Consider the following 17,479-nt stretch of genomic DNA (forward strand, 5'->3'; position numbering starts at 1 on the left):
ATGGGGGAAACAACCCGACACATAATTGAATTTTCCTTCTATTTGCGTGTTTTTCTTACGTTTGCAGCCTGCTGGGAGGTCAGAGAGTTCCCTTCTTTTCATTTATCTCCATTGCTCGTTTTATACAACTCTTGCTTCTCCTGCGACTCCGATCTGCCCCTCGGGGCTCATTTAACTCCGATCTAATCTAATCTAATCTCACTTTCTCTCGCCTCTCGCGCTTTTCCTCCCCCGCCCCCCCTCCCACCTCCCCAGTCACTGTGGCCGCGCGGCGCGCTCCCGTCACCACGTCAGGAGGCAGCCTACTGGTGCTGAAGCTGACGAGGATGATGATGATGATGATGATGGCGGTGATGGAGGAGCAAGGCTGACTTCGCTCTCCCAGCGTTTTCTCTCCCCTTTTTTTTTTCCTCAATTCATTCTCTTTTGATTGTTGAGAAAAGACAACACAGCGATATAACAGCGACGCCGCCGATCCGTCCGAACACCTTTCTCCACCTTCCTCCCGTCTCCTGAGCCGAGATGGGGAACGAAGCGAGCATGGAGGGCGGCGGGCAGCCCGGTGAGCCTGGAGCCGCCGGGATGATGGGGTCGATGATGCCCGGAGGACCCGCAGCAGGACCGGGGGCAGGACAGCACATGAAGCCGGTCAACGGAGCCGCTGCCGGGGGAGGGATGGGAGTCGGAGGCCCCGGGATGGGGATGACGAGGTAGGAGCAGCAGTGGTGGTAGTGCAGGCGTTTCGGGTAGATTGGGTTTGGAAGTACTCTACTACATCCCGGTGTGTGTGTGTGTGTGTGTGTGTGTGTGTGTGTGTGTGTGTGTGTGTGTGTGTGTGTGTGTGTGTGCATGTGTGTGTGTGTTTTAACACGGAAACGGTTGATGGCTGACACAGGAGCAGATGTCGTCTGGTTCAGATTTTACAGGGGTGGGATTAACAGGGTGTCACCAAGTGTTTCCCTCTCTAAGAAGGACACACGGGCTGTTACTAGCAGCAGAGGAGTGATCCCGCGTCAGCCTGACAAACCGCGGAGCTGTCCGCGGTGCTGGAGCGCTACAGGCGCAGCAGTGGCTGAGCGGACCCTGAACGCCTCTCCGTGACATGCTGTGGTTTCGGTGTGACATTGTCTGTAAAGGTGCTCTACAAACCTCCGTGCCCACCGTGCGCTGTGTCGGGGCTGCTGGCTGTCATGTGCCGGGATAGTATTTCCTCCTCCCCTCTGCTCGGCTCGGCTCTGGCGTAGTGTGTCCTGTTTTCTTTTCTTTTCTTTCTTTCTTTTTTTTTTCTTTTTAAAAAAACAAACAAACCTCGATTTGATCTCGATGATCATTTAAAACATTTGATGTCGCTCATGAAGCGTGCTCACGACACGTTTTTGTGTTGCGTGGTGGAGATGTGGTGCAGCTGAAGCGCCAAATACTCTCGCTCGTTTCCGCATGGGCGAGGAGGTGTGTGTGTGTGTGCGTGTGTGTGTTTGGGGGTTAGGGTGGGATGCTGAGCGTGTGTGTATCAGTGCTGCATGTGTGTGTGTGCGCGCGCGTGTGTGTACGTGAAGGGGCTTGCCTGCCTGGCTGTGTAGGCGTGTGTTTGATGATGCTGTGTGTGTGTGTGAGTGTGTGTGTGTAGTACTGCTACTATCTGCAGCGCCAACGTTTCCCGTTAATGACGTAGAGAGGTCTGACACACGGAGGCTGCTTGACCAACCTGCCATCCCATAATATACATTACCATAACGTACCATAGGATGCCATGCCATATCATACCATCCCATAACAAACCATGACATATTATACCATATTTGACCATACCATACAGTGTAATACCATAATATACCACAACACATGATACCATATGTGTAATTGTAACTGAAGTGAACTGAAATCCAGCTGCCTATCATACAGCCCTTACCATTACCATGAGCTGGATGACTGAGAACCTTCATTAACATATTATGCCATACTTAATGTCTTACACCGTACAATACTGTGCCATACCATGCTGGATTGTATCGCGGTAAAAATCAAAATCAGTGTTTAAATTCAAAGCTGTCTCCCGTTCCAGTCACATAATACCAAACCCTATCGAGTCATGATGTATGTTATCATGCACGGCCACTAAAACTTGCTGTACCGTACACACAAACACACAGCAGCGTTTTTTCTTTTTTGAGTCTGTAGGGGCCCAGGGTGCATTTTTGAAGGGGGACCCCTAAAAACAGCATTCACTAAATAAGGACATTTTGGAAAATTCCTGCCTTTTTCTTTGAAAGTTCGCATTAGTAGAATTTGAAAATATAATTATCTTTAAGACCAGAACTTTAAAGCTTTGATTATGGTCATTTGTGATTAACCCATTGCATAACCCAACATCAACTCATAAATCACTGATTTTGTGGAGGCAGAGGTGCACAGTTTAATGCATTTATGGGAGGTTGAAGGGGCTTTATAGTTGTCATCACAATGTGCCAATGTGAATTGCCATCGGGCTACTCCTTTTCCCCAGATTTCTTTGGGCGGCCCCAAACATTTGCCTGTGATGCCACTCCTGACGTTGTGCCTCTGCACACATGACCAGAACTCACAGGAAATTCATGCTTGTTTTCATGATAACAAATGTGTTTTGTGACACATATTTGCATGAAAAATTGTGGATCCAAATATGTGCAACCATGTTCTTGACGTAATATGACTGTTAGCATTTTTCAAGGACAATGATATGACAATGCCTGTATTATCTTTTTTTTGCTTTTTTATTCAAGTACACTAGTTTGAAGTCATTTCAACCTACACACACTCCACCATACTATCCAATGAATCCAACACCGTGACATGCTCCATGTCCCAAAATAACCTGACATCACATCTCCACTATACTATACACGGCACAACACCTGCAGCTCCTCTCTCTCCTTTAGCGTGGCTCCTCTGATGCAGGTGCAGCACTGTTCTCTTCCCTTACAATCCAGGGAACCTAACTTACTGTACCACCTCATCCATAAAAGCCTCCCGCAGCCACAGAGAGCGAATCAGGTTGTGGAAGTAATGCCGAGTGGTAATGAGTAGGGCTACAGCTGGCCTACACACACCAGTGTGTGTGTGTGTGTGTGTGTGTGTGCAGGTTATATTTAGGACACATACCGTGTTTGATTCATTCCTCTGCAGGAGAGAAGAGCCTAGCAGCACAGGCCTATCCATCATTATGTAACACAGGGACTCAGAGAGCAGATGACAGCTTCAGAGCCGAACATGCTCTGATGAATTATCTCTGCATCGCACTGTATGAAGAGAGTCACAGTGATGCTGCTTTTAGTTAAAAAAAAAAAAAAAACCCAAAACAGGAAAACATGTGTTTTCTGCGCTCCTGCTTTCAGAGCTCTAAATCGCCGCCCACATTTCAAATTCATTCCGAGTAGAAAAAAAGGGGGGTTTTTCTTTCCTTTTATTTTGCAGCACGCACTGCCTCACATTAAGTATTTATAACGGCGTAATACAAGGCCATGTGAACAGATTGAATCACGTGCAGAGCGTGTTTGCTCACCCCCCTCCTTCTCCCGCTCTCACACACTCACACACACTCCCTCTCTCTCCCTCTCCCTCACTGCTCCGCCTCACTGCCTCCTCCTATCACTCTCTCTCCCGCTCCCCCATCTCTGCCGCTGTCTTTTCCTTCTCCCTCGTTTTTCCTCTCCATCTCCCTCTGTATCCTTTGCACACTCGCGTTCTGTCTACAGGAGAGAGGCTGTCGCTCTCCCTCTTTCCCTCTCCTGCAGTCTCTTGCTCCTCTCGTCCCTCTCATCCTATTACTTTCCTCTCCCTCTCTCCCCTTTTCACTCAATCTCTGCACACTGCCACGCTTACATGGTCCTCCCTCTGTCTTTCGCTCTCCATCTCTCTTGTCGTCCAATCTCCGTCTGAATTAACATGCCACTCAGTTATTGTTTTGTGCCATTTATGATATTAATCTAACCTCATTTTGAACAAAACCAAACGATGTTCGTCCGTCTCCCATGTTTTCTGATTGTCCTTCGGTCTGCGTGAGGTGGCTCTCAACGAGGTTCAGCGACTTTCCTCAACAGCTGGGCTCTGCAGTTGTTAGAGGAAGTTAATCAAACTGGAGAAAACAGTTCAGTTTTTTCGGGGGCGGGGGGACTATTTCAAGCCATGGATGGAGACAAATTTTGTATCCTTTAATCTTTTTAAGGCAGCGAGACACTATTTGAATCAACTGAAGATACACAACAGTATCAATGTCCAAGGTAGTAAGGGAACATAATGTGTCACACATTGATGTGTTTATTAATAGTTTTTGTTGCACAAACAATGATGGTCAATGGCAGACAGGTGTAAGATATTCAGCCTGATTTGATCTTTTGATAGAATTCAGACAAAATGTTGCTTTACAGTGATAATGTGTGATAAGCACTGTGGATCAGGTCTGTTTGTTTTTATCTAAACACAGTGCATAACTGTGCATCTGCAAAGACAATTCCTTTAAAATAAAACAACAGACTATGTTGCTCGTCCATGACGCCTAGAATGACACGTTTTCTGGTCATCAGTACAACATTGGCTGTTTGTGCCTTTAAATGAAACATTACACATCTTTGTTGAACAATAAATACAATTTAGAATCTGCTTACACCAATTGGCTTAGGTTTGAGGCCTACGCCATTATGTTGATAATCATAAACTGCTGGCTGGAAACAAGAAACAGTTAAAGGTGTTAAAGGTGCAATATGTAAGAACTGGCCACCAGTTGAATTCATACCCAGAACAAACCAGAGTAGTTGTAGCTGCTGTTGGCTAGTCGATTAGCTAGCAGTACGGACTGAGATTTTATGACTGAGGAAGTGTTGGTGTTTTCACTGCTAGCACACAAGCTTGGGGCTAGCTGGTTAGCATGCCAAACATGCTTTGCAACCAAAAGCATCAATATCATTATGTGAAAATGGTTATTCCTTCACAATCTGCAAACCACTGAGACGTTTACATTTGTACGTTTCATAGTCTGCATGCCACATTGACATTTTACAAAATTTGTAATTATCACTTTCTGGTCATGTTTGTATTGACTGACACAGGTATTATAATCCAAAACATGATCTTTTCCAAACCCTGACCATGTTTTTTATTGTGCCTAAACCAGACCAGACGATGCACAGTGCTCTGACCCCATAAAACATAAAACTGAACCTGAATCCAACTGAATCCATGGTTTGCAGAGACATTGCCAGCATTTATTCTTGTCTATAATATCATCCCCTGACATCCTCCTTTGCTTCCATCATAATTGCCATGGCCACTTCAGGGTTTGTCTCTTGAGCATAATTATGTCATCCGGGGACGCGTTGTTGCTTGAACAACTGATGCTGTCGCTCTTCATGAGAGCACAGCCTCTGTAAATATACTGTACACTCGCGCCTCCTGTGACTGTCCCTCCCCCTCTATCTCTCTCTCTTCCTCCTCGCCCCCTTTTTCCACCAATAACCAGCGGCCTATAAATGGCTCTGCCTTTACGATGAGATACAACCTTAGTGCTATATGGGGTATGGGAGTACAGATAAAGAGAGAGAAAGAGAGAGAGAGAGATAGTGAGAGTAAGGGGAAAGAGGTAGGTAGGTAGAAAGAAATAGATTAAGTGTAGCCGGCTATACAATGGGATCAGACCTAAAGGGATGAAGGAAGGGGGGAAGGGAGTGTTAAATCAGGGTAGTGATAAATCAAAACGTTGTGTCAAAATGTTACCACCAGTCAGAGATCATCCAGGAACCGCTGGAAATATATAGAAAAACACATAATTATATCTTTTTATAAACATATATATATATATGTCAGCTTAGTGGTTAAGAGGCTATGGGTGATTTCAACATGCAGAGTTATACAGGGCAATAACCAAACATTCAATAACACGAGAGAAATCAAGGTCTGCGCAATATTGTAAAGCGAGAAATGGTGTCAGAAAGCTCGATATCCAGATGGCCGAAGAAAAGGCAGAGAGAACGAGGGAACGAGAGGGCTTTAGATGTGCGGCACACACAGAGTGTTGACGAAGGTTCTCAGTCATCCAGGTCACGGTCATTCAAAGGGCTGTATCGTAGGCAACTGGACTTGTTTCGGTTCCTTGAAGACGTTCCAGCTTCCTCAGTTCTAACTATCTGGTGGGGGGGGGAGTTCGCAGGCTTTTGAACTCTGTGTGGGAGTGTCCTTGCAGAATCGTTAAGGACACGTGTGAGCTCTCTTTGCTGTGGCATCATGTTCGCTCTACATCAGACTCTACTCTCGCTCATGTTCGTGGGCGTATTTGTACACACAGGCCGGGCTGTGTGTACATTCGTGTGAATGTGTTTGTGAAAATGTGCGCAGATGAATGTTGATGAACGTGTGAATATGTCTGACATGCGACACACCAACACCAACTCAAACCAATTTTCACTTTCATGATGGGCATGCATGTAGTATGTGTGTGTGTGTGTGTGTGTGTGCATGTTGAAGTGTGACTTTTTTCTCTTGCACACATGCAGCAGCCTGTCACTACTGTATTCAGTGTGAATGTACAGCACAACCGACTTTGTTATCGAGGCTTTTTTTTTTGCTGAGGCTTTTGTTCAGAGTGACGTGATTTTTTTTTTTTTCCTCCTCACATCAGCAGAGGAACAAACGCTGATGCAATTCAGATCCTGACGTGCTGAGTGGGCTGATTACAGGCCTCCTTCTGGCCCTTTGTGTCTGAAATCGACGGGGAGGTCAAAGATTGTTGGGTGTGATTCTCAGTAAATGTGGGCCAATGTTTCAATTGGAACAGATGCACTGTGGGTGACACCTGTCTAATGCCGTAGCTGTGGGTGTTTGAGTTGGTCTGCCTCCCTCCTCCTACATCCAAGCTCGGCTTCCTTTGTCACAAACAGCACGTAAACTGGCACTGCAGCACAACGGGTATATTAACACGGAACTGGAAGCCTTGTCCCAAGCTAGCAAACAGCTGCCTGGTATTTACACAGTCAATAGGCACGCAGTCGCATTATCATCACAATGGTGCTGTGTTTGCCTCCACCTGATGAATGTGAGTCTGATATTCATTCTCCTCTGTGCTCTGTTGAGGTCTCCACCAACTCCTGAAATAAATATCTGGCTTTTCAGCTTCTCGACATGTAGCTACATTAATTTTAAACTGATTTTTAAATTAATGCAGCAGCAATTCATTTTAAAAGTATTTTTGGTGCAGGGCAGGTAGCGGCCAGTGGACTTATTGGAGGTTGTTCACTGAAAACAGCAGATAAGAGATAGAACTAACATGAAATTAAACAATTAAAAGATAACGCCACCAATTTTACTTAAAGTAATTTAATTAGAGTGTGTTTACAGGTCTTGGTAGTAGTATAAAATGTGCTGTGGCTAGAGGAACCTGCATGCAATCTCATTAACTGCCTCAAGTGACATCACTCAGTGGCTTAGTTGCATTGTGGGTAATGTAGGCACCAAGTCTGGAAAAGGATGAAGAACGCGTGGTATAAAAAAGGCGACATCTCGAATTCTGTGTATGGATTTTGATCATTTGTTTTTAAACTGTCCCTAATGACTCCAACAATGTCATCGGATTGAACCCACAGAAGAACACGTGACAATAAAGATGACACGAAACTCCCCAAAACTGCAGTGATAATGTTATCGCACGACAACAAAATGCATCTGAGAGGGTTTATATTTCAGCACAAATCTCTGAGCCGTCCTGACAGCTTCAGGAAAAACCCCATTTGCATATTCTGCTCACTTACTCTCAGGGAGAGCTTTGTGACTTGCAGAAAACAGTGGGATTTCACTCGCAGCTACAGTTCGTGCCTGTGATAGCTCAGCTGCACTCACAGGACACAGTTTTGTTATAGCCGTGAGCGGTGACCATTTTTCAAAACTGTCCTGGGGTTTGGCTTATTTAAGGCATAACTATCGTGAAATTTGTTTATTGAGAATCAAGCCCAGGAAACAGGCAGTACGTAACGTAATTTGGTGTCAGAGCGTACGTGAACACACCACAGGGAAAGATCTCAGAGCAGTCCCTCAGTTCAACTTAACTTTATTATAAAGCAGTTGATCCAAAGTGTTTTACTGTGCAGAGAGGAACAATTGATATGACAAGGAAAATAAATATTTATATATATATCATATATGGATGAAATTACACTTAGAGCAAGAGCAGGTTTTGCCTTGAATTAAACTAAAAACCATGACAGTCATTTTTATCTGAATCTCTTTAATGTGATCTCTTTACGGTAAAGTCCTCGTCTTTTCATACAGTTGGAATATGCCGTCTTGGCCTGAGAGGTCGACTTTCTGTCTCCTACCCGGAAAGGCAGTGAGCAGAATCTTAGTCACCATCTTTAATCACCTGAAGGTTCAATGACCTCATCCACAAGCCGACCTCCAAATCTTAACGTGCTACTAGAGGGCGACTGTGAAATAAGAGCGATTGTGCTCCCGTCTATGGGTGTGTTAGTGTGTGAGCCTGAATAAGTGAGATTTTTTATTTTTTTTTACGAATTGTGTGTTTGTAGATGTGCGAGACGGTGGGCGAGACCCAGACAGAGGCTCTCTATATATTTACACACCCTGTTATCTGGAGGCCATGTTTGCGGGGCCCTTCAAATACTAAATGTGTTTGGGTGGCTGCATCGGGAGATAAGATGGCAATAAGCGCAATATCACAGACCAAGACAGTATTAGTTTTCGGCAAATAGATGCTGTCGCTGGAGCTTATGAGTGAAACCCAGAAATAGATTGAACAGAAACGATACGGATATCTGAGCGGGGCCGAAATCTGTGGAATCACAGGAAAGACACTGGTGGATAATGGATTATCTATTGGGGACACAGAGAAAACTGCAGTCCAATGTGTAAGAATTTGTCCTGGTATACGTAGACGTGGCGGGTCAATATTACAGTGGCACACAGTCTGTCCCCCTAAAGAGTCTCCCATCACAGCGTGAATCCTGAGGTCACACCTCGAAATACAACTGTCAATATCAGCCCACGTCTCCAAATTTCTCAGCGATACTTATTGTTCTGGTGTTGAGGCCTTTGACCTTTAAATCAGCTGGTTGGAAAAACAAGCAACCACTTGGCCTTTTGAATACAAGGTTAAGAGGGCGGGGTTGTCTTCCCCATTGTAAAATGTTAACTAAAATTCTGAATTAAAACATGCGAAAAGGAAATAAGCACATGCGAACTCGACATTCCGGAACAGGGACAAGGACTGCAAATCAGCCACGGCTGTTAGTCCTCTGCATCGGTTTCATTTCAATTCCTAAATCCTCCTTGTCAAAAAAACTGATAAATGAATAAATGAAGCGATTGGCTTTTCGACATCAGAAATCTAACTTTTCACATGTGAATTGAATACATTCATTAAATTTCAGCCGGTGATGTTTGATTCTGCACAATAAGCAAAACAAATGATTTATGCTTTTGATTTAGCTCAATAAAACACATACACAGCAAATAAGAACTCTAGAATATTCCAAAAACATTTGACACTGAGCACAAACCAGTTTTCTTCCTTTCAGCATTGTGAACTCAAAAGTTTTGTTGTGGAATATCCCTTTACAATGTGTATCAGGCCGCACAATGTTGACAGATGTTTATAACGGAACGGATAACAGACCTGTTTGGACACGGCAAAGTTTGTGACACATGGCAGGTAGGACACGCCCTTTGAGTCTCTGCGAGGTGAAGGATCAGACGTCAGATTTACGGAGGCTCCCTGGTTCTTGGCGGTCGGTCCTGGAGTGCTGCGTTCGTCTTCCAGGGCTCAGTGGGGATTTGTAACAGACACTGGTGTGGTCAGCCCTGACCTCATGCTGTTAGCAAAGTGCAGCGCTGCCTCAACCAACTCAGCCAACGCTGCAGGTTCCCACAATGCCGCCGGGGTGGGGTGCAAACAGGGCTGTAGAGGACGCTGGTCACCTCTACTGTAACAGATCGTACAAATGACTCCTTTGAAGGAAATAGTTTACTTGGTCCCTGTTTTTCACTTTGGGATCTCTCAGTTGAAATACATCTGCATTTTTTTTCTTATTTTACAGAAAATCTTTGCCATCCAGAGCTTACTGATTAGCCCTTCAAGGCCAGAAAAGGGTTATTCAAAGCTTAATCATCATTCGTGTTCCTGAATAACCCCTCAAACCGCATAATTAAGATCAAATCTCTCCATCAGAGACCATTTGTTTGCTGAGCTATCGACTGAAATAGACATATACTGCCTTTGATGTGTCTGAGAGTTCTGCTTTGATCGGTTACATCTTTTCCCGATCCTATAAAAGTATTTGCGTCTATCGTTTTTAAAATCTGTCCAACGAAAAAACCCAAACAGGAAGAGATTATATTAAGCTTCCCCTCGATAAGCACTGATTGAATACTTTCTTTTAATATTTTGCAATGTGAGGAAGGTCTTTAGATGATTTGGGTTTAGACTTAGATGTGTTGAGAATGCTTTCACTTTTAAACCAGACTCGTCTCGTGTTAGTGCCCCCTGGACCCATCAATATTAACATCCCAGTCGTCAGGATGAAATGTTGGCGTGTTACACCTAACCTCAACCCTAACCTGATTTCTAGCCATGTTTTCAGGGACCAAAACAGGTATTTTGGGCCAAAATGTCATCTTTTCCTAACCCCAGCCAAGTGGTTTTTGTGTCTAACCCTAATGATCACAGCTTAAACTTGAAGAAACGTCAAGTTGCGACATACACAATTGTAAAGTTTTAACATATCAGGGGTTTTGCATTGTTTCCAGTTACTCTGGGGACTGGATTTGGCTGGATTTGATTTAAGGAATGCGACAGTATGAATACTTGCAGAACTCCAGCTGTGATTTTTGAGTCAGAGGACACAAGCATTGAAAAAGTATTTAGATGTTTTCACTGTATCCTGATTCGGGTTTCTCTGAACCCCAAAGTTAGAAGGGAGACTGAAGGCACAGAGGGATGCTTTTTGGGAGGCAGTCAAAACTAAGTAAAACTTTAGCTGGCAGAGACAATGACATGTATTTTCATCCGACAGACAAAGCAGAGGTTCGCATTATATATTAATCATTGTTTGGAGGCTCAGAATGACAGTTTTTACACGAGTTTCCACTCTTCATGGAGGAATTTCTCAGCAACTGGTTTCACAGTTCCAGGTGATCTCACCGTGGGGTTGAGGGGTCATCTCACCCTGCCAAGAAATCCTCTCTGCGTGAAGCTCTGGTGTTCACAAATTGATCGGCTCTGAGGCGAGCTGTGACCCGCCGCACCGCGAACATCTGCAGGGTCAACAACCCAGCTGCACCGCTCCTCCGTCTTTGCCAGAGAGCAACACGACAGGGGACGATTAATAAGCCCGCTCTGGCTGGGAAGAACCGTCAAGACACTGAGACCGGGACCGACTTGGCTTGTACCTGGATACAGGTGCTCGCTCTCCCGTTGGCTTCTATTTGCTGCGGAGAGTTTAACGCGTTTGGACTGAAGAGGCTTAATCCTTGTAAACCTGGCACTGAAAACTGTCAATGAATAAGCCACTTTTCTAATAAGCAACGTAAAATGAGCAGTGCAGGAGTGATGGCCTCGCGCCGAGCAGACATGCGTAACAGCTCCTCTGTTAACACATTCAGTGCAGACGTCCTCAATATATGTGGTTTGGTTTGCAGTCCAGGTCAGGAAATACATCTGCCACACAACACTGTTTGCATCTGAGCCAGGACATCTGGGCTTCACTTCACCCCTGTGCTGTAAAGATCACACTCACACATATGTTACCGTCACCTCATACATGATATGCAAACATAAACACCACAAACGCAATAGTGGAAAGGCACACACGTGTCAAGTTGGATTTTGTCTTCTTAAGATTTAAAAAATATGCAAGCACCTATGTTTTTTATAGTAATTATAGGACTTTGGGATTATATGTGGCTGATAATGTATCATTTATATGTGACAGTACAGTACGTCTGTCTCATGAGCTGTTCCTCCAGTTATCCACTGCTTATGATGGAGTTTCCTTCATGATGATAATAAATGTGCATTAATATTAAGTAAGGGATCAGAAATTAATGGACGACGTGGAGGCCAGAAGTTTGCTCAGAGGAAGCCCATTAATTCCTGAATAAGGACGTGTTGTTGTTGTTGGGCACTATCCCGCTCATACCAGGGTCACCTGCCAAAGAAAACATCATGACACACAGTATGTGTTTTTGTGAGTCGTTCAGAAGCAGTAACTCCGTTTCCATGGCAAAGTTTGTCTACTAGCTGAAGCAGATCATTACAATCCCATCAGTTGCTGATGTGGTGGAAATGTTGTTCACTATGTTTTGTTTGGAACAAGTTAAGAAACATTGCGTACGGTGGACAAACAGTAAAAATAATTTCACAGCATGTTAAACAATGAGACAAGCTAGCTAAGCAGCCACATCACTGTGCCCAAGTCAGCAAACATATTCCTAAACAGATATGTTAGAGGATGATGCACTGAAAGAGTATGTTTTGAGTTGTAAATAAGGCATTCATTGAAAAAAAATAAGATGTTTCAAATGCTGATGTGTCTGCAGCCTGCTGATACTGAAGGCGCTCATGTAATAGACAGTATATAGAGCATTCATTCATAACAGTGCATGGGCAGTTTCACTGAAACTACTGAAGGACTTCCAGAAGTGTCCATTAATCAAAAGTTAATTGACAGCCTCCAGCCAGTTAGAATCAGGGATTTGACCAGACCATGGTATGCATTTTTTTTTTTTCGCCACACTTTTCATAGCTTAATAAGTGTGTCATTTAAAAGTGATTCCTCACTATTGCATGCTTTAGTTGCAGTGGTCACCCTCCCTGAAAAGAACCATCAACACTTGAACGGTTTAATTACTTTGGGTCTGAGATTTTGTCTTAAAGTTGGCTCAAAGGCATTTTGACGTTCATTCACTAAAAAATTAAAAATCCAGCACAAGCACTGAGTACTTTTGTATTTTTGGTAGGGAAAAAGTGTCCAATTAAATGATAAGTAATTCTGGCATAAAATATCAGCTAAATTTATCTGACTTCAAAAATATCTATTGATCCCTCAGGAAACTCTTCATTTAGGGGGTCTCCACAATACTGGACTTGAAGTCAAGTCAGTAAATTTGTTCAATCATTTATTAACTTTATGATTAGCCAATCTGTCCCCTAGTGGCCATTATAGATATAAGACCTAAGATTAAAACTGTGTCTGGATTGTAGTAACACCCTATGTGCACAATAAAACAAGAATTTACTTTCTTTACACAACTGTTTATACTAAACGGTATTCAATATTAAAGGTCCCAGATTGCACAAAGTAAGATTTCCTTTTTTTAAAATTACAAAGCAGGTCTCTGTGTTAAATATATAGCTTGAAAGTACCAAAATGCTCAATCCACGCTGAAGAGGCTGTAGCTGCAAAAACATTAGCAGTGTTGGTTTGGAAACATGGTGGGTGGGGCCAAAACTGACCAATCAGAGCACACCGGGCGTGTTTTCTTTTTTCTTTTTTTTTTCTTTAGGAGGAGGATCTTAAAGAGACAGAAGCTTAAATTCAGATACCGGGTGAATAGTGTTGCTACAAAAATAGACTGTATGAGAAAAATAATGTTTTGTGAACATTTTGTTCAAACACCCAAAATAAATACACAACAGTCTGAACATGGGACCTTTAACCGATCAGTTAAACTGCTATTTAAACTCAAAAAAAAAAAAAAAAGAAAGAAATCACGACTGTCAAATGAATTGCATGAATGCCTTTTTCTATTTTTTCCAGTGTAACCATAAGGGTTAGAAACGGTAAACAGCTGAAGACGTTCAGCCTTATTATGATTTTCCTCGCTCTTTACGCCTGCTCCATGCTGTTGGAGTGTATATGTCCATACCATGATGCCGTCTGTGGGTAAATGGCACCCCACACCCTCGCCTCTTGTCTTGCTCAGTCTGCGATACATTTCCTCTGACTTTCATTTGTTTGTCAGAGAATATTGTGCTGCGCTCTGCCATTTTTTCCCCCTGCTGCACCAGCGAAGGTCATGGCGTGTTTTCTCATTATGTTGTCACCATCTGACAGTAAATGTTACCTGTATTGATGCTGTGGCTGAATATGGTGTGTGTGCATGTCCTGTGTGTGTGTGTGTGTGTGTGTGTGTGTGTGTGTGTGTGTGTGTGTGTGTGAAGAAGTACAGATACAGCAGCACCTGGAACAAACTACAGTAACATGCTGTGTGTGTGTGTGTGTGTGTGTGTGTGTGTGTGTGTTTGTTTATCAACTCGCATTAGCCTTTTCCTCCAGCACTGTGAAGCCCATTGATGAATGGGTGCTTTTTCATAGTCAATACGTTTCAACCTTTTCTATTTGTTTGTTATGGAGGTTTAAACTGATTTACTGCTCTCTCCATTATCCTTCACTGTGGTTTATTCAGAGGCAGCGGATGAATAGAAAAGACTGTTTTTACTCTTTGGAAGCCCAAACGGAAAATACATACAGTAAGACGCTCAGAGTTCAGTTTAAGTGAGATTTAAACACAGAATCCATTTTAAAATCAGAAGTAATCCTAATGTGTTGTGTTTCCTCTGGATGCCACGGTCATTAATTTTTTACGCAGTTCTGTTCCTGCAGTCACTGGGACTGGCACAACGAAAGACACTCAAATGGGATGTGTGTGTATGTTTTTTTTTTTTTTTTTTTTTTGGTTATCAGCATGAAATTAGAAAAAAATGGGATTTTTGAATTTAGGTCACTTTGGTTGATGTGTTCAAAGGTTTTTCTGCAGCTTCAAAAGGAGCCACGGCGCCTCTTCTTTTAATTGTACCGACTTGTCTGATTTTACACACGAGTCCTTTAAATGAGCCATTCCCGTTCCAGCGCGGGTAAACAAAAGCTCTCCACTTTTAGAAAAGATAGAGATACTGTTGATTTAATTGGCGTTTTAACTTGCGAGGCAATATTCATTTTGGTCCAAAATAGTAAGTTCAGCTTAAAAATGTAGAGGGAAAAACAGAAAAGGGACGATATTTAAAGAGACATCAGTTTCACTCTGGAGTCGGCCCGATGCAAAGGTTATAGTCCATCATAAAAAGAGAAAGAGGTTTTTGTCTCCGAGCTGAAGCAGTACAGTTGGGTCTATATTTCTTCTACTCGTACCTGTCACAAATATTTCACAGCTTCCACAAGGTGTGAAATAACTTTTTTGATGTTTCTTCTCCTAAAAATCTCTGTCAACAAAGCACTATCTGTATTCAAAGTTCTCAAACTGTGCACTGTATGCTTAGAATACTATTGAATTAAATCAGCTGTGCCTGGTCAGAGAGTTTATTATAGTAATCAGAGCTCAACAGTGTCAACAAGTTTAATTCAGCAAACTGACTGGTGATTTAAGAAACTATGGATAGATGGATCACTTTACATCCAGGAAGTCGACGGCCTTCACTGAGCCGCTTTCACAGGAGTGAACGAGGCTCTTCCCCCTCTGCTGCCTCTACAGTTCCTTATTAGATCCATGAATGAACCCAAATACCCAGGGGGTAAATAATCATTTATTGCAAGTTTTAAACTAAACTTAAAGGTACCCTATGGGAATTTTGACGACTCGTAGTGCTTGAAGCAGTGTTGTCACAATAAGGTCCCTGCATTGTTTGTGTATATGCACAGGGACGTACAGGAGTGCACACATAACACGATTTATACTCCTGCTGCTGGTTTCTATCTGCACTCAAACCACAAAAAACAAACCAAGTGAAGGAAGTGAAGACTGCATGCGAGCAAATATCACAGTTAACAGTAGAGAATTCAAAATAGCGGCTTTGCAATATTTTATGATTAAAGAAATCGAATATGTTCTCAGGCCTTCAGGATACACGCGTTTTTGTAAGAGACCCTAAAAGTTAACATAAAGTTTGTTCATATTCAAGGAACTCTCTTTGAGCTAAAAAGTCAATCCAATTTAAAAGTCAACAACAAAAGAAAAAATGTCTGGAGCCAGCACTTTCTCCCACTCTGCATCTGTGCAGAGCCGAAACTAAACATGTAGCAATAAAAAACTGATGAAGGCAGGTTGTTTTCCAAATCTTAGCGGGTCCGAGAGCATAATGTAGACCCTAAACTGCTTCAGTCGTAAATGGCTTCAACCAGACATATTTGGGAAAGCAAAATGAAGAAAACCGTGGAAAAAAAGGGGGAACTAACAGCTCCTTAGTGAAGACCAATGAGTCACAATAGAACTTAAAAGTGACAAATGTGTGGCGTGTTGTGCTGTGAAGTGAGCAGCTGTCTGAGAGCCCTGCAGCTCTACTTCACTTTTGCCACAACACCTCCGTGTTTCTGAAGGCCTCGCCGGGCAGTCTGCCTGCTCGTCCCTGATTGTGTTTGACAGTCCTGTATGACAGTTAATGAGCAGAACAATGGGAGGAGTGGGAGAGAGAGAGAGAGGGAGAGAGAGAGAGAGAGAGATGGAGGTGGATCCAGCAGGACATATTGTGGCTCAGCAGTTCCGTTGGGTTGTGGCTCAGCCAAGGACAGGCTGCGTATCCTCGCTGTCACACAGCAACCTCATAACTCTGGTCTCGCCCTTATTGATTTCACTCCCCCTGTATTGTGAAGTGACAGAGTCCTCTGCGCGCTCGCTGGCCTTCTTGACCTTCAGGCCTCCGCAGCCTCATTAAAACCCCTGGATCTGGTTTCAGACGCGGTTGATGCATCAAAACCGAACACATGATCAATGTTTCGCCGCGGCGTTTAACCAGCGACTTTGATTACAAGTGAAATTGTCTCGGTGCTAATTTGTGCTTTGCCAGCTGCGAGCCTCTTGGCTAGTAATGTGATCAAATCAAATCAGCAGTAAATACTTCACGACTCCGACCTACAGCCTAATGGCACCATTTTCATTCTGGCACAAATTTTTGCCATCTGTTTCTGTAGAGCAAGTCTTTTTTATTTATTTATTTTTTTTCTAATTCAATCCAGCAGCCTGTTAGGACTGTACTGCAGCCACTGTGGGCACCGAAACTAAAGAAAACACTTCATTAGAGTCATTCAGAAGGAACATTTAAAAAAAACAAAAAAACAAAACAAAACAAAAAACACCAAACAGGCTGGAAAAGACCTGCTTACTCATTTCTGCTGGCATCCAGTTAGGACGACACATGGCACTAATGTTATGTAATCTAATAAGGGAAAATACCCATTTATTATACATAGAGCATCGACTACCAAGACTTTTACAGCAGCTCTGAGCTCAATTTTCCATTTTGCACCTCATCAAGAACTTGAACAAAAATATGAAAGCTTAACCCTCACAAGCTTCAAGACACTGAACTTTTCTAATCGTACTTAAAGTAGCCTGAACAAAACTAAAAGAGTTTTTTGTGGTTTATTAAAAACTCGACTCGAGGTCCACTGCTTTTTCACAGCTTCTTTCTGAATTAGCTCAGTTGTCATGCATGGCGGATGTGGTCGGCCTC

General features: G+C 43.2%; 1 protein-coding gene across 7 annotated transcripts in view; it reads left to right on the forward strand.

Moving 5' to 3' along the window:
* The first annotated feature begins 311 nt into the window (after positions 1–311).
* The window catches only part of bsna (bassoon presynaptic cytomatrix protein a), a 167,238-nt gene continuing 150,070 nt past the window's right edge, over positions 312–17,479 (forward strand). For all 7 annotated transcript variants that reach the window (XM_037103471.1, XM_037103470.1, XM_037103472.1 and 4 more), the window contains exon 1: positions 312–710. In XM_037103471.1, coding sequence (XP_036959366.1) covers positions 523–710 — 188 coding nt within the window. In that variant the 5' untranslated portion in view covers positions 312–522. The remainder of the gene's footprint in view (positions 711–17,479) is intronic.

This window comes from Acanthopagrus latus, chromosome 7 (genome assembly GCF_904848185.1).
Source record: "Acanthopagrus latus isolate v.2019 chromosome 7, fAcaLat1.1, whole genome shotgun sequence".
Taxonomy (NCBI): domain Eukaryota; kingdom Metazoa; phylum Chordata; class Actinopteri; order Spariformes; family Sparidae; genus Acanthopagrus; species Acanthopagrus latus.